The sequence below is a fragment of the Schistocerca nitens genome, chromosome 1 (assembly GCF_023898315.1).
Source record: "Schistocerca nitens isolate TAMUIC-IGC-003100 chromosome 1, iqSchNite1.1, whole genome shotgun sequence".
Classification (NCBI taxonomy): Eukaryota; Metazoa; Arthropoda; class Insecta; order Orthoptera; family Acrididae; genus Schistocerca; species Schistocerca nitens.
Window position 1 is genome coordinate 1,301,166,300 of NC_064614.1, and position 18,578 is coordinate 1,301,184,877.

The 18,578-nt window shown below is 41.7% G+C and overlaps 1 protein-coding gene across 2 annotated transcripts in view; it reads right to left on the minus strand.

Moving 5' to 3' along the window:
• Window positions 1-18,578, minus strand: part of LOC126202455 (target of rapamycin complex subunit lst8) — a 47,505-nt gene that overhangs the window by 11,001 nt on the left and 17,926 nt on the right. For both annotated transcript variants that reach the window (XM_049936869.1, XM_049936868.1), the window contains exon 7: window positions 6,065-6,174. In XM_049936869.1, the coding sequence (XP_049792826.1) occupies window positions 6,065-6,174 (110 nt within the window). The remainder of the gene's footprint in view (window positions 1-6,064; window positions 6,175-18,578) is intronic.

The window sequence follows — 18,578 nt, forward strand, 5'->3', positions numbered from 1 at the left end:
AACATCTGAAGCACGCTTTTGAGAAAAATGACCACTCAAAGAAAGAAGTAAGCAGAATTCTGCACCCAAACAACAAAAAGCCTAAGGACAAGCCCGAAAAACGATGGAAGAATACAGTCTCTCTCCATTTCATAAAGAACGTAACGGATCAGATTGGAAAGTAAACATTTTAAGTAAACATGATATTAGACCTGTTTTTAGACCAAAGAAGAAAATTTGTCATGTTCTCCGGTCTGTAAAAGATAAACGTGCTCCTCTATCAGCCAGTGGCATATATAAAATTCCATGTACATGTGGAAAAGTTTATATTGGAACAACAAAAAGACGCGTAAATACACGGTTAAAAGAATACAGAAGTCTTTGCCGATAAGGAAAAGCAGATAAATAGGCTGTAGCAGAACACGCTTTTCAGTCAGGAAATCATCAAGTGAGGTTTTCCGAAACAAAAATTTTATCTACGACGACGAACTATTACCCACGGCTTTGTAGAGAAGCAGTTGAAATACATAAACATAGGGATAATTTTAATCGGAAAGAAGAGACCATGAAACTTTGTGATATTTGGACAGTAGCACTACAGAATTGCTAGACAGTTTTATCCGTGACGAGATTACGATCGATAGTCAAGTTTTATCTCTGACAAAGATTATCTCTGCATATCACGTGTAACTCTGGTCACGCCCACTTTCTACGATATATAAGTCACTCTCAGACGTCCGACCCGTCAGTCGGCAAGACTCACCGGAGGAGAAACACCCCTCTGAAGATGTCCAGCGCAGCTCTGGACAAAACGTTAGGAGCTGAAGAGTTTCATGGACCACGACCTTACATCCCGGAAGGTTTACCAGAAGATACAAACAGCTGACTCGGTCAGCATAAGGAACTGGGAATCAGTGATTGTATAAGCATTACACTGAATAGAACCGTAACAAGGAATACACAGAAAGGTAGGAAGATATTTCTGCTTAGTGAGAGTGACACAAAAACAGATTTCATATTACCTGAGAGGTCAACATGGAAATTTCATCTCCAGCACTAATAAAATTGAGCATCAATAGACAAAGTCCAAGAGCAGTCTACAATACACTTTAGGCAGGTGTGTGTCAAGTACAGTTGTGCGGTGTGGGACAGACCTGTCGTGTTTTGACAGCTGTGGTAGGAATGTGCTAGGAAAGCAAAGAGAGCTTCACTGCAAAATTTAAATGTAGCCAAAGCCTCAACAAAATATTGAATAAAATCAAAATTGGTGTAAGGAGACTGTAAAGCATTCAATGAATTCAAAAGTAAAATTCTGACTACCAACTTGACATGTTGCAGTAAGAAGTACATGAATCAAAGCCATATGCTCAGACACTCTGTGATTGTAATGGCATCAAAACAGAGGATGACACATATAAGGCCAAAATATTAAATGTCTTTTTTCAGAACTGTTTCACTGAGGAAGAGTACACTGTAGTCTCTCCTTTAAACTGTCACACGAACACCAAAATGACATCAAAATAAGTGGGCATGGGGGTAGGAAAGCCAATAAAATTTCTTAACAGAGGAAAGGCCACTGGACCTGATATGATACTGATGTAATTATACACAGGATAGATGAAACAACTCGCTCCTCTTCTAGCAATAGTGTACCATAGATTGCTAGAGGAGCAAATGGTTCCTAATGGGGGAAAAAAAAAAGAAAAAAAAAACCACAGTTAATTCCCATTTTCAAAACAGGTTGTCAAACAGATGTGCAAAACTCTGACGTTAGTCTTTTGTAGAATTTTGGAATAAGTTTTATGCTCAAATATTATGAGATTTCTGGAGACTGAAAAACTTCTCTGTAGGAATCAACATGGTTTCCACAAACGACAATCATATGAAACCCAGCCTGTGCTGTTCTTCCACAAGATCCAGAAAGCATTAGGTACTGGCATCCAGGTTATTGCTGTGTTCCTTGACTTCACAAAGGAGTCAGAAACTTTTCTGCACTGCCGCCTACTGAACAAAATATGAGTATACAGAATATCAGAAGAGCTGTGTGACTTGGTTTAAGAGTTTGTAGCAAACAGAACACAATACGTAAGTTTCAATGGAGAGAAATTTTCCCATAGAAATAATCTCCAGCATACCGAAGCGAGCGTTGTAGGACCCTTACCTTCCACAATATATATAAATGACATAGAGGATAATATTGGAAGTTCCACTAGGCTTTTCACAAATGATGCTGTTGTATACAGAGAAGTCACAATGCTAGAGAACTATAGCAAAACACAGGAGGGCCTGCAGATGATTGAAACTGACTCTCAACACAAACTACTGAGAGGTACTGGGTATAAATATGCAGAAAGACCCATTATTTTAAGGTTACTGGTTTGCAGAGCAATCCCTGGAAGCGACTGGATTGCAGAGCAATCTATGGAAGCAGTTACAACCATAAAATATGCAGGAGTATGCATGTGGGGCAATTTAAAATGGAATTACCTCATAAATCTACTTGCAGATAAGGCAGATGTCAGACAGAATCCTCAGGAAATTTAGTCCAGCCACAAAGGAGATAGCTTACAAAACCCTAGTTTTAGCAACACTGGAATACTTCTCAGCAGTCTGGGATATGTGCTGGATAGGATTGATAGGAGAAACAGAGAAGATCCACATGTGTTTTGTTACGGGTTTATATAGTAAGCACAAAAGTGTCATGGAAGCATTTAAGCAATTCCAGGGGCAGATGCTACAAAAAAATGCATTCTGCACGAGAGTCCACCAATATACTGCTTTCTACTATGTGTATCTTGTGAAAGGGGCATGGCGGTAAAATTACAGAGCTTTGAGCCCACACAAAGGCTTACCAGCAATCATTCTTCTCATGCACCATTCATGACAGGGACAGGGAAAGGGGAAGGGGAAAGTGACGGTGGTACACCAAGTACCCTCCATCACACACCGTAACGTGCCCTGTAGATTATAGATGTAGATGTAAGACGACAAATGACCCTGAAATTTAGGCCAAATAAAACAATTATGAACTCACAGTACCTTCCTACACATTGTGAAGGTGGTATAATGTAGCCTCCAATTGGGTGGTGAACCACCACACTGAGCTGCATGCAGAAAACATATACCAGGTCTACCTTAGTGTACCTCACATACCTGAAATTTTATTAGACATAAGTATTACCCAATCATCCACACAATTACAAAAGGAAAAAATTTCAATACCATCTTTTCCACAAGTGGGATGCAGTGTGAAAGATTACACATCTTATTGAACATCAAAAATACAAATGAAAATTATAAAATTTGTGGAAAAGACAGCAATAGAATGTGGAAAATGGTGAAACATATGAAACAAGGAAGAAAACCCAGTGAAGAAATCATGGATTACTTTTATTCCTCATCATGTATTACTTGTGACCAGGTGGTCTAATCTGCTCAGATGGCATTCCAGTAAGATAATTTAGAGATACATGCCAAATACAATAACTGTAATGTATTAATTAGCTACTTGAACAGGGCCAAGGCTTCCTAAAACCATGTCCTGAAATGAGATCCATTCTGTCTGAAATTTTGCCCACCACACCCAGAACAGCTTTTCGTCGTCCTCCCAATCTCTGCAATATTCTTGTCAGACCCTATGCCCCTTCTGCATCCATCTCCTACCCTATGGCTCCTACTCGTGTGGCCGTGCCTGCTCCAAGATTTGTCCTGTGCACCCTCCTACCACCACCTCAGCAGCCTTGTAACAGCAAAACATATACTATTGATGGGAGAGCCACCTGTGGAATGACAAATGTAATATACCATCAAATTATCAGTTAGGATGAATGGGATAAGCAGAGGGTGTATACTGGGAATACACAATATCCTGTTGCACAGCATGTGCTACAACATGACAATCATGACCTCAGTGTCTGTCCAACCACATGTGCCATCTGGATTCTTACCCCAGACACCAGTTTCTCAGAACTCCGCATGTGGGAACTAGTGCTACAAGTTGTTCTAGGTTCTCGCCACCTCCTTTAATTTCTTCCGTCTCAGTATTTCTTCGCATTAACTACTCTTTTCTTCACTCCGCTGTAGTTTTCTACATCTTTCATTGTCTTACACATCTTATTTTTCACTGCCCCTCTCCCATACAATGCACTCAGCTTTTCACTGTTATTAATTCATGGATGATATTTCAGCACTAATCTCTGTCTTGCATATTACCCTGTCTTCCACCTTTAAGCTCTCAGGTTTTCAAATCTCGTCTGATGCAGTTCCCAACAATCAGTCTTTCCTTCTCATCCTGTGTGGTAACTCTCCCCTGAGCCGCAGTTCTGGGTGACTTTCCCAAAATCTACCCCTTTTCCTAGACCTCTTCAGCCCTTTTCCTTCACCCCTCTTCCTTCTCCTTCAACCCTCCTGCCTAAAGTAGGAGCCACTGGCTCCAAAAGCTTGCCCGTCTGTCTGTGTCTCTGTGTTTTTTCTGCCACCTAATAAGTAGATTTTTTTATCTATCCAATTAAATTATTTTGCCCAAAACTGATTGTTTTTGTTGTTAAATACAACAATACATAACATGCTTGTGAACTGTTAATATATTTGACACTCACAGCCAAGTCTGCAGTACAATACCAAATCAAGGTAGATCTTTTACTTACAGAAAAGAGCTTGATTCCCATGTGTTGGGCATGGATCCCAGGAGAATCATGAGCTTATACTTTATGATTGCCTCCTCAATTAGTGCTGACTGCTGACAGGGAGAACCTAGATTTGATTTTGATTGACCTCAATACGTTTTTCTGCATTGAAAGCATCTGGACTGGGATTCCACTTAGCCTTGTGATATCTAATGGCTGGCTGCTTAAGGAAATAAGAAGTGAGAGTGACACGAAAGCCATGAAAGTGGCATAAGAGTGAAGAGCTCGCTTAGGATGGAAACAGCAACACAACATTTTATTCATTTATGGCTGAAGATTTTCAGACATGACACTAAAAGACCTTTAACCATGTCTGGCTACACATTTGATGACACACATTGCTGGCACAATATGTTAAAATTAGTGAAATTTTTGTGGCAGAATGAGTGAACCAAGAGAATTAACAGAGTATGATAAAAGAACCAGAAGTTTCAGCATTCAATCAGAGGGATAACACACAAGTAGGACATTCCTTGCATAGTACTAACAATGTTGTTATCATGTGGAAATATCTGTGGAGGATTAAACACTCTCACCACTCTGGTAGACCTAAGAAATTAACTGATGTATTTATTAGGCATTCTCTTCAACTACTCTGAGTATTTATGTTGCAGCTGGGATACGTAAGTCAGTGATAGAATGATCAACTGACAAATTCACATTTTACATTTGTGATGTGGCCCAAAAGCCACTAATCAAGTGAAACAGTATGTGACACTGTTTAGAGTCGCTCAAGCAGTGGCTATTGCATATATATTGGTTGCACCTTTTATTTACATGTTTCGTGCTTTTAGGAGGAATATCAAAGGGTCTCTCTGAAGATTTACTTGGTATAAGAACTTCTGGAATAACTGAATTGTTTTCAACATGGTGAGGGGGGGGGGGGGGGGCTTTAAAAGTAATTTACAAGATGTTATAGTAACTAAACATTCCTAATAGAAAAGTCATAATTTCCAGCAAGTCCATTCCAATTTCTTCCAACAAATATCCAAAGGATAGACACAGAAAAGAACACACACACATAAAACATAAAATATTTCATTATATGGGAATAAAGATAACATTACATTTTTTCAAACATATATAATTATTCTACAAACAATATTTACAAACCTTTTCAATGTATACTCACAAGCACTGTTTCCCTACACATTAAGAAATAATGATTTGTAAACTGAATAGAAATTTTTAATATATACCACCACAACATATAAATAATACTGAATTCAGACTAGTACAGTACTGCACACTAAAATAAAAGTATCTTACCATAATCTATAGCAGTAGCCACCAAATAATCTTCTTTATCAAATACAAGAAAATTCCAAAATTAAAAGCACAAAAAGAGACATAGTAATTTGTTGAATGTGAAATCAAATACAAAGGAATTAATCCCTTACTATATAATCACGGAATGCCAAAGCTGTAATTGCCTTTTGATGACCTGAGTAGACCTTCTCAAGATTTCCCGTTAGAACATTCCACAAACGGGCAACACCATCTGATGATGCTGAAAAACAATTACAAGAGGGAACATCACAAATGGGCCTGCAGCCAATATCATTCTATATGACAGATATAAAATCTTGCTGAGAAATTTGTACATTCTATACTGTTTTTCACAAGTGACTATATTTATTAATGTACTTTGAATTCAAGATGACAACTTTTATATGTTGCTAGTGGAAGATTCAACAAGAAGGGGATGAAATGTGTTGTATCTGTTAATGTTTTGGAGTTAAAATAGTACAGTACTGTTCCCTCCTGAATGATCAATCAAGCCAGGATTGACTTCTGATCACTGTTCAAATGCTCAGACAACCAGGATCAAGTAAAATCAGGGGTTACTTTCTTTTCACTGTCAAGTGTTAGGTCTAAAAAAAAGGGGTTGGGAGTAGCACTCTGTTAGTGATGGGATTTTGCTTTTTTACAGGAATTGTACGAGGGTTGGAACTTTAATAGTGGCAACTATTTATTTACAGCTCATACAAAATAGATACATGTTTCAAAGTTTTACTGACTTTCAAAGTAGTTACCAGCATTGTGTATAAAACATTGCCAGCGATGTGGAAGTCATAGGATACTCTTAGCATGTCAGTTGTGTTGGCAGTTCGAGTGGTGCGGTCTATTGCCCGACGAATTTGTAGCAGTTCTGAAGCGAATGCCATGAAGTGTTTCCTTCAGTTTAGAAATTGAATTGAACTAACGAGGGCTTAAGCCTGGGGAGTGCAGTAGGTGGTATAGCAATTAGCAGCCCCATCAGTCAAACAAATCAGTAACAGCTTGCACTCTATGTGCTTGTGCATTGTCCTGCAAAATGATGGTCAGGTCCTGCAGAAAGTGTCATCACCTCTGTCTCTAAGAGATGGTAGGTTGTGTTCCAAAAATGAACAGGAGGGGGGGGACTTCAGGAACACTTCATTTGGTAACATTGAATGTATTAGGGATTTCTGTCAATAATTCATAATATAATCTATCAAACAAAATGTATAGGGAAACAGAAATAAACACTTATTACACCAGTGCTCATCTTACACACACCAAGAGTTTCATATACGGTATTCCTACACAACATGATAGGAAGCATTTGTAAATGATTTTGAGAGAGAGCAGATAGATGGGTAGGTAGGTAAGTAGATAGATATATCTAAAAACACAGATGATGTAACTTACCGAACGAAAGTGCTGGCAGGTCGATAGACACACAAACAAACACACGAAATTCAAGCTTTCGCAACAAACTGTTGCCTCATCAGGAAAGAGGGAAGGAGAGGGAAAGACGAAAGGATGTGGGTTTTAAGGGAGAGGGTAAGGAGTCATTCCAATCCCGGGAGCGGAAAGACTTACCTTACGGGGAAAAAAGGACAGGTATACACTCCCACACACACACATATCCATCCGCACATACACAGACACAAGCAGACATTTGTAAAGGCAGAGAGTTTGGGCAGAGATGTCAGTCGAGGCGGAGTACAGAGGCAAAGATGTTGTTGAAAGACAGGTGAGGTATGAGCGGCGGCAACTTGAAATTAGCAGAGACTGAGGCCTGGCGGATAACGAGAAGAGAGGATATACTGAAGGGCAAGTTCCCATCTCCGGAGTTCTGACAGGTTGGTGTTAGTGGGAACTATCCAGATAACCCGGACAGTGTAACACTGTGCCAAGATGTGCTGGCCGTGCACCAAGGCATGTTTAGCCACAGGGTGATCCTCATTACCAACAAACACTGTCTGCCTGTGTCCATTCATGTGAATGGACAGTTTGTTGCTGGTCATTCCCACATAGAAAGCTTCACAGTGTAGGCAGGTCAGTTGGTAAATCACGTGGGTGCTTTCACACGTGGCTCTGCCTTTGATTGTGTACACCTTCCGGGTTACAGGACTGGAGTAGGTGGTGGTGGGAGGGTGCGTGGGACAGGTTTTACACCGGGGGCGGTTACAAGGGTAGGAGCCAGAGGGTAGGGAAGGTGGTTTGGGGATTTCATAGGGATGAACTAAGAGGTTACGAAGGTTAGGTGGATGGCGGAAAGACACTCTTGGTGGAGTGGGGAGGATTTCATGAAGGATGGATCTCATTTCAGGGCAGGATTTGAGGAAGTCGTATCCCTGATGGAGAGCCACATTCAGAGTCTGATCCAGTCCCGGAAAGTATCCTGTCACAAGTGGGGCACTTTTGCGGTTCTTCTGTGGGAGGTTCTGGGTTTGAGGAGATGAGGAAGTGGCTCTGGTTATTTGCTTCTGTACCAGGTCGGGAGGGTAGTTGCGGGATGCAAAAGCTGTTTTCAGGTTGTTGGTGTAATGGTTCAGGGATTCCGGACTGGAGCAGATTCGTTTGCCACGAAGACCTAGGCTGTAGGGAAGGGACCGTTTGATGTGGAATGGGTGGCAGCTGTCATAATGGAGGTACTGTTGCTTGTTGGTGGGTTTGATGTGGACGGACGTGTGAAGCTGGCCATTGGACAGGTGGAGGTCAACGTCAAGGAAAGTGGCATGGGATTTGGAGTAGGACCAGGTGACTCTGATGGAACCAAAGGAGTTGAGGTTGGAGAGGAAATTCTGGAGTTCTTCTTCACTGTGAGTCCAGATCATGAAGATGTCATCAATAAATCTGTACCAAACTTTGGGTTGTAGGCCTGGGTAACCAGGAAGGCTTCCTCTAAGTGACCCATGAATAGGTTTGCATACGAGGGGGCCATCCTGGTGCCCATGGCTGTTCCCTTTAATTGTTGGTATGTTTGTGTGTCTATCAACCTGCCAGCGCTTTCGCTTGGTAAGTCACATCATCTTTGTTTTTAGATATATTTTTCCCAAGTGGAAGGTTTCCCTCTGATAGATAGATAGATAGATAGATAGAAAGAGAGAGAGAGAGAGAGAGAGAGAGAGAGAGAGTGCAAGGATGGTTCCTTTAGTTATCTTTTTCTCATGTCTGCATGAGAAATAAAATGCAACAGCAACTCCAAAAATCTCACTCGTACACACAAATGTATGGGTGCATATATCAACTGCACAATTCTTCACTGCTCACAGATTATGTGTGGACACTTTTACCTGACCGTCTTAAGTGTGGAGTGTTTTGATGTATAGTAATAGTATGTATAGTAATAGTATGTATAGTAATACTGGTAAAGAATGGCCCTGAACTACAACATTTACAAAACTGCGAACCTCAGCAAACAACTGCACTGTAGCCATTATCAATTCCTTTGTTTCCTCTGCTTTGCTTTGTGATGTAGTTGCTCTTTTTTTCCTTTTCTTATTTTGAAATGTCTGCAGAGACCAATGTTGGTCTGTTACGGGGTTTGAATAAGACTCTCGCAACACCAGTTCAGTGATCCATATGACCATTATGTCAGTTTTGCCTTCACAGGAACACAGCCCTGTGAGAGGAAAGTGGGGCTTGCTTCCATCCACCTCCCCCCCCCCCCCCCCCCCACGCACTGCTCTTCTCCTCTTGACTGACCAAAGTCCTCATCTGTTTATGTTTGTGCCAGACAGCCAGAATAGTGTCCAATACAGCATTAAGTGCCTTTAATATGAGAAATAATAGTGTGTGTATAAATTGTTCAAAGTTGTAATGTGGATTTTGGGAAACAAATTTAATCAAATTATCAGCAGTCACCAAAAGTAGCAACACAATGAGTTCGGGAAGACAGGTTCAAACTAATTAGTATCAATGGTATTGGAGAGCCCTTCACTGCTCCTTCTTGTTAGCGAATAGACCTATTGGTACTGAATTGAAATTTTCAACTTTATAAACACATGACTTTTCACAGGATAGCATCCCTAAGGCACTAAGGAATTCTTCTTTCATAGGATTTCATAGAAATATTTTAATTCTCTTGAGCATTGAAAAGCACTGCCCAGTTTCTGATGTTGAGAAAGGTACCGTTATTAGCAGTTTCAAAACTTTAACAGTATCTACGAAAGTATCACTAAGCTCACCCTCTAGAGTCAGTGAAGGATATGGAATGGCACTAGAAATTCAGGAATATTGAAAGGTTTCCCGAGGGCACGCAGCTTTACTGTATGGTTAAATGATGATGGCATCCTCTTGGGTAAAATATTCTGGAGGTAAAATAGTCCCCCATTTGGATCTCTGGGCGGGGACTACTCAAGAGGACGTCATTATCAGGAGAAAGAAAACTGGCATTCTATGGATCAGAGTGTGGAATGTCAGATCCCTTAATTGGGCAGGTAGGTTAGAAAATTTAAAAAGGGAAATGTATAGGTTAAAGTTAGATATAATAGGAATTAGTGAAGTTCGGTGGCAGGAGGAACAAGACTTTTGGTCAGGCGAATACAAGGTTATAAATACAAAATCAAATAAGGGTAATGCAGGAGTAGGTTTAATAATGAATAAAAAAAATAGGAGTGCGGGTAAGCTACTACAAACAGCATAGTGAACGCATTATTGTGGCCAAGATAGACACGAAGCCCATGCCTACTACAGTAGTACAAGTTTATGTGGTGTCACCACCAGACACCACACTTGCTAGGTGGTAGCCTTTAAATCGGCCGCGGTCCGGTAGTATACGGCAGACCCGCGTGTCGCCACAGTCAGTGATTGCAGACCGAGCGCCGCCACACGGCAGGTCTAGAGAGACTTCCTAGCACTCGCCCCAGTTGTACAGCCGACTTTGCTAGCAATGGTTCACTGACAAATTAAGCTCTCATTTGCCGAAACGATAGTTAGCATTGCCTTCAGCTACGTCATTTGCTACGACCTAGCAAGGCGCCATTATCATTTGTTATTTATCTTGGGATGCATGTACAGTCAGACCGATGTTCACCAATTACGGATTAAAGTTAAGTATTCCAGCAGCTACGTACTTTTCTTGATAGTATAATTACTTTACTTGTTCCAGACCTCACATCAGCCTGTGTGAGCTTAAACGCGTGCCTTTCGGTTTCCTCCAAACCCCGTGAATTGGCTCCTGCCAATTCACAACAGTTTATATGCCAATTAGCTCTGCAGATGATGAAGAAATTGATGAGATAAAAGATGAGATAAAAGAAATTATACAGGTAGTGAAGGGAGATGAAAATTTAATAGTCACGGGTGACTGGAATTCGAGAGTAGGAAAAGGGAGAGAAGGAAACATAGTAGGTGAAAATGGATTGGGGGTAAGAAATGAAAGAGGAAGCCATCTGGTAGAATTTTGCACAGAGCATAACATAATCATAGCTAACACTTGCTTCAAGAATCATAAAAGAAGGTTGTATACATGGAAGAATCCTGGAGATACTAGAAGGTATCAGATAGATTATATAATGATAAGACAGAGATTTAGGAACCAGGTTTTAAATTGTAAGACATTTCCAGGGGCAGATGTGGACTCTGACCACAATCTATTGGTTATGAACTGTAGATTAAAACCAAAGAAACTACAAAAAGGTGGAAATATAAGGAGATGGGACCTGGATAAACTGACTAAACCAGAGGTTGTACAGAGTTTCAGGGAGAGCATAAGGGAACAACTGACAAGAATGGGGGAAAGAAATACAGTAGAAGAAGAATGGGTAGCTCTGAGGGATGAAGTAGTGAAGGCAGCAGAAGAACAAGTAGGTAAAAAGTCGAGGGCTAGTAGAAATCCTTGGGTAACAGAATAAATATTGAATTTAATTGATGAAAGGAGAAAATATAAAAATGCAGTAAATGAAGCAGGCAAAAAGGAATACAAACATCTCAAAAATGAGATCGACAGGAAGTGCAAAATGGCTAAGCAGGGATGGCTAGAGGGCAAAATGTAAGGATGTAGAGGCTTATATCACTGAGGGTAAGATAGATACTGCCTACAGGAAAATTAAAGAGACCTTCGGAGAGAAGAGAACCACTTGTATGAATAGCAAGAGCTCAGATGGAAACCCAGTTTTAAGCAAAGAAGGGAAAGGAGAAAGGTGGAAGGAGTATACAGACGGTCTATACAAGGGCGATGTACTTGAGGACAATATTATGGAAATGGAAGAGGATGTAGATGAAGATGTAATGAGAGATACGATACTGCGTGAAGAGTTTGACAGAGCACTGAAAGACCTGAGTCGAAACAAGGCCCCAGGAGTAGACAACATTCCATTAGAACTACTGATGGCCTTGGGAGATCCAGTCCTGACAAAACTCTACAACGTGGTGAGCAAGATGTATGAGACAGGCGAAATACCCTCAGACTTCAAGAAGAATATAATAATTCCAATCCCAAAGACAGCAGGTGTTGACAGATGTGAAAATTACTGAACTATCAGTTTAATAAGTCACAGTTGCAAAATAATATTGCGAATTCTTCACAGACGAATGGAAAAACTGGTAGAAGCCGACCAATGTATTCTACCATTGTCACTAGGAGCAAATCGTGTCTCTGTAGGTTTGGCACTTTACTGGCCTCTGATGGGAGGAATGTAAAGCTCTGGGTCAGAGCAAAGTGGCCTCTATCCCTGCCATAAGAAGTGTGTAGAAACCAACAGCCTAGCCTTTTACACAGTGCTTCTGAGTGCAGACGGTGTAAATATGGGGTTGGCTCCAAGCTTCAGAAAACTACTGCGAGAGTGTGCGTGGCTTAATGCACCTCTCCAAATCAGAAAACACACACTCGGAAACAATGTTTTATGCACAATTCATACAGATTTCTGTTTCTTTCTTTTCCATACATGTGGTGCTATAGCACAGCAGCACTATCCCAGAGGCTGCCCTGACATGCAGCGACGAAGATTTTTGATCATTTGCCGTACACAATAAAATGTCTGACAGGTAGCGCAAGTTCTACATCTAACCTAAAATCATTTCCCCTGGGCAACTTCTTCTATTCTATGGACGAATATCAATTTAGAAAGTGGTAGCTTGTAAAAAAGAAAGAAAGTAATTACATTTTAAGTTTGGTGGCATGAACAGAACTAAATATAAAGTCTTCATTAATGTTAATATTAATCACGTATCAACCACACCTGTAAACTGACCTGTTCCACATCATTTCAATAAAAGAATCATTCAAATGATTTATGGGACATGTAACACTAACTAATTAACTAACTAACTAATTAATTAAATCACAACATCCTCAATTACAAAATTCAGTACTGTCTTTATCTAATTTCCCGACACTTCCTCCTCACAGTAAACATACAGTCAACATCAGTTAATTAAAAATTCCGTTGAAACTGCAAAACATCATATATATTGTCAAGGTTTGTTATGAAGACCAGGAGCCGATCAGTTACTTTCAGCTGAAATGTCATAATGCACTGATTTTAAGTCATCAATTTAACTGCTTCAGGATCACAATCCATGAGTGAGCTTATGTGCACTTGAATGTAGTTTATCTGTGTGACTGCAATGAGTTAACTAGCATTATAACCATATTTGTGCTGAGAGAAATAAGAAATAGTTTACTGTGAATGTAAGGTAATACAGAAGCCATGAAATGATAAATTTTAGTGAAGATACAACACCCTGAATTTTTTTATGTAGCAAACAACAGACAGAACATAATGAAAACCAATAAAGATGATTCAAATGTATGAAAAGTTTATAATTATCAGCATAACTGTTGAGAAAAAAATTAAGATTGTTAATAGAAGAGGAGGGCAACAATAAGAAACAGTCAACATTGACGAAAAGTTTTTAAAAATGCCAAAATGATAAACCAAGGTATTGCAAAGGCAAGATATCACATAATCAATGAGCCAGGAGAAAAACGTCCAAACAAGGTAGAAAAGGAGAAAAATTATGATTCAGTAGGGCAACGTGGCAGAGACGATACACGTAGTAATGACCACAAAGAGGAGGAAAACACAGAAAGATGAAAGATGTGCCTATTAAATTACAATGATCAGCCAGAACACTATGAGCACAGACCTAATATCAATATAAACATGTCCAGATGATAGAAGTATCACCTGGTGAGGAATAATTGCTAGTCAGACATGTGCACCGCGCATGTAGTATCAGTGAGCAAGCTGTCCGTGTGTAGAATGGGGAAGGCGTGCGATCTGTCTGAAATTGACCAAGGGCACACTGGAATGGCCCGGAGGCTCGGCACGAGCATTTCTGAATCTGCACAACTAGTCACATGTTTGAGGAGTGCTGTGTTGAGCGTCTTCAACACGTTTCGAAACCAAGGTGAAACCACATACGGAAGTCGTGGGGTTGGGTGGCCACTCCTCATTAGAGATGTCGGACGTCATAGGGTGGGCAGACTGGTAAAGCAGGATAGGTGGTGAACTGTGCCGGAACAAACATCAGACTTTAATGCTGGACAGACTACAAGCGTGTCCGAACACACAGTGCACTGAACAACTGGCCTCCACAGCTGCCGACACATACATGTGACAATGTTAACACCATAACTTCAGTAACTATGACTGAAATGGGCATGTGACCATCAGCACTGGCCTTTTGCACAGTGGTAGAGTGTTCCAGGGTCTGATGAACTCAGATACCTTTTTCATCGTGCCAACAGGAGGGCACGAATTCGTCATATTCCATGGGACCAACTCCTTGACACCCATACTGCAGGACAGAGACAAGCTGGCAGTGGCTCCATTGTGCTCTAGGGAACATTCACATCACGTTTCCAGATAGTAGTAGCTTTTTTCAATAACATGATGTGCCGTGTCACAAGGCCACAAGTATTATGGAGTGGTTTGAGGAACACAATGGCAAGTTCCAAGTTATGTGCACATCTGAACCCAACTGAAGATATGAATGAAGGTGGCATCAGAGCTCATTGCCCCCCTTCCTGGAATATATGGAATATGTGGTGGCAAAGTCCTCCAATGACCGACCGAGGCCTCGTTGCTTCCGTGCCACGATGCATCGCCACTGTCATCTGCACAAAAGGTTGACCTACGGGCTATTGGGTAGGTGGTCATAATGTTCTGGCTGATGAATGACCATTATGACACACCTGAAATCTGAACAGTGAACTTAAGGAAAAACACAGTGTTTTGCAGGTACAAGAGCTGGCATTGTCAGAGGCTCATTCTACATTGCTGGTCTCAGACTGGAGTAGAGCCCATGTCTGGAGCTTATATGTACTTGTCACACCAACATTTGAAGACTTTTCTCTGGTCACTACTGCTTTGATTCTCTCCTTGCAACCTACAACAGTCATTAGCTGCAGCATGGAAATGCAGGATCTGTTCACCTTGAAGCTTTCTTATTTAAGTTATTGTCATGTTTGTGAATTTCTATGGCTTTCCTGGACATGCAGGCATGGTAGCTCTCTTTCACATCAAGAACTTCTACATTGGTGAATTTCATTATGTGGTTCACCAGTTAATTTCTTCACCAGTTTTGTTTAGTTTTAGGGCACAAAAACAACTAGGGTCATACGCATCCATGTCAAAATGGTAGAACATGAAGAAAAAGAGAGGAGTTAAAAACAACTACCCATCAATCCCAACTGATGGAAGAGGAAACTGCTAAAAACAGTGACGTGAAGAAAGGTCTACAAAATACGCCATATAGAAACTGAGGTCCAGAACTAAGAATTAAATGGCCTTCACCATATTGCTGTGATGGATAAAAAGTAAAACACGGTCAACAGCCCATGTGTCATCTGCTAAAATGGCCAATAACTCGAACTGGAATGTAAGCCGTTAAAAAAAAAGGGGCATTCCATCAAGAGATGATGGACAGTCAAAAGTTGGGCACAATGTGCACAAAGTGGTGGGGGAGCACGACTTAACAAATGGCAATGGCTAAAGAGACAATGCCCAATACGCAACCTAGTTAAAATGATTTCCTCACAGTGAAAGGGCCAAGAAGAGGTCATCCAAGCCATATGGAGAGGCTTAATAACCCGGAGCTTGTTCCCATGAAGGGAGGAGCAGTGGTGATGTCTAAGTGACTCCACCTGCTGACAGACAGCAACGAAGAGATCATCGGAGGAATTATAAAAACTAGAGGGCTGAGGTACAAGGATTGCATCCCGGTTAGCGACGTGACCAAGAACCCACATAAACGTCACAGAGGCTCCAGGATGAGTGAGCAAGTGACACCTTTCCTGGACCCACTGCACTAAGGGATGGATGGTGTGCAGCACACAGAGACTTTGAAGGGCACTGAGAGAGTCTAAGCAGATAATGCAATTGGCCTGAAACAGGGCAAAGAGCTCTGCTGTAAATACTGATAGTGTTACAGAAGCTGATACTGAAAAACATCGGCGCCAATGACGAAAGCATACCTGACACCACAATCAGCCTGAGAGCCATCAGTGCACACAAAAGTATGTACTATCACGAAATTCCATGCGAAGGTCATGGAACTGAAGGCAATAGAGTGAGGCTGGAGTAGTGTCCTTAGGAAGTGAATGAAGGCCAAGGTGAACACGGGCCGTCACGATAAGCCAAGGTGGTGAAGGGTTCACACCCATTTGGGAAGTAGCGTGAAGTCAGGTTGTCAGAGCAAGAGCCGAAACCGAACTCCAGGAGGTAACAGAGAAGAGGGACATGCTCCATACTGGCAATCAAAGGAATCATCAATGAAGGAGGCATAGGATGGGTGGCCATGCACGGCAGACAAATGGCACGCACATCTGCTGTGGAGAAAGTCACGGCGGTAGGACAGTGGTAGTTAGGCAGCTCCAGCATACGTACTCTCAACCGGGCTAGTGCAAGAGGCACCAGTGGCCAAACGGATGCCACAATGGTAGACAGTACTGAGAGGATGTAAGAGGACAGATGTGCAGATGCATAAACGAAACACCCATAGTCTAGTTTCGAACGGACAAGGGACCGGTACAAACAGAGGAGATTGGTTCGATCTGCACCCCAGAAAGTACCATTAAGGACACGTCTGACATTGAAGGACCACATACAGTGGGCTGCCAGTTAAGAGGTGTGGGAGGACCAAGAGAGTTTCCTATCAAGAATGAGCCCCAGGAATTTCATAGCTTCAACAAATGGAAGAGCAACAGACTCAAAATGTAAAGACAATGGAAGAAACCAACTGAGACACTAGAGTTTCATACAAACAGTTTTGTCAGTGGAAAAATGACAGCAATTGTCAATGCTCCACGAGTAAAGACAATCGAGACATCACTGAAGACGCTGCTCAATGAGACCAGTATGCGGAGAACTGCAGTGGATGGTAAAATCGTCAACAGAAAGGGAATCGGAGATGGTCAGCGGGAGGCATGCCATTATAGGGTTAGTGGCGATAGCAAAGAGGACAATGCTTAGGATGGAACACTGAGATGTTTTCTTGGATAAAGGTGTTTGACTAGGCAGAAAAACTTGGTCTTTATAAAATTCCTGAAGGGAACGCTAGGGAAGCCCCACGTGTAGAGAGTACGGAGGATGTCAGTTCTCCAGCAGATGCCATACGCTTTCTCCAAATTGAAAAACATGGCCACAGTCTGGGATTTCTGCAGAAAACCACTCATGATGCGGGTGGACCAAGTGACAAGATGGTCAACTGCAGAATGCCATGCTCGAAATCCACACTGTGCAGTGGTTAGTGAATTGTGAGACTCAAGCCACCATACCAGCCGGGCAAGACTCACACGTTCCATCACCTTGAAAACACAGTTGGTGAGAGAAATGGGGCAGTAGCTAGAAGGAAGGTGTTTGTCCTTATCGGGCTTAGATATGGGTACGACAGTGGCTTCACACCTGCATCTGGGAAACGTGCCCTCTGCCCAGATGCGGTTGTATGTATTAAGCACAAAGTGCTTGCACATGAGAGAAAGGTGCTGCAACATCTGAATGTGAATGGCATCCAGTCCTGGGTGGGGGATCAGGACAAAGTGAGAACAGGATCTAGCTCCCTTATAGTAAAGGCAATATTGTAGCACTCACGATTTAGAGAAGAGAAGGGTATCGTATGAGCTTTATCCACTCGTTTCCGATGGAGGAAGATAGGATGATAGTGGGAGGAGTTTGATCTTGCAAAATGGTGGTCCAGATGCGTGGAAATAGCAATAGGCTCCACAATGATATCATCTGCTACTGACAGGTTGGACATTAGGGAACGGATCTTGGTCCCAGAGAGCCGTCGGAGGTTGGCCCACACAACGGAAGAGGGAGTGGAACTGTTAAAAGAACTAGTGAATGAAATCCAGCTAGCTTTTTTGCTATCCCAAAGAACACGACGACGCTGTGCATGCAACTGTTTATAATGAATGCAGTTTGCCATTGTAGGGTGACAGTTAAAAATGAGGAGAGCATATCTCAGCACGCAAATTGCATCGTGGCACGCCTCACTCCACCAAGGGACCAGGACACAGCGTGGTAAAGAGGAAGTGCGAGGAATGGTAGGTTCTGCGGTGGTAAGGATAATGTTTGTAAGATATTCCACCTAGTCATCACAATTGGGGAAATGTTGTTTGTCGAAGATAGCCAGGGAGAAGTTAAGCCTCCAGTCAGCCTTAGTAAGCTGTCATTTCGGTGTGCACGGAGGTGGAGTAGGAGGCAGCAAACA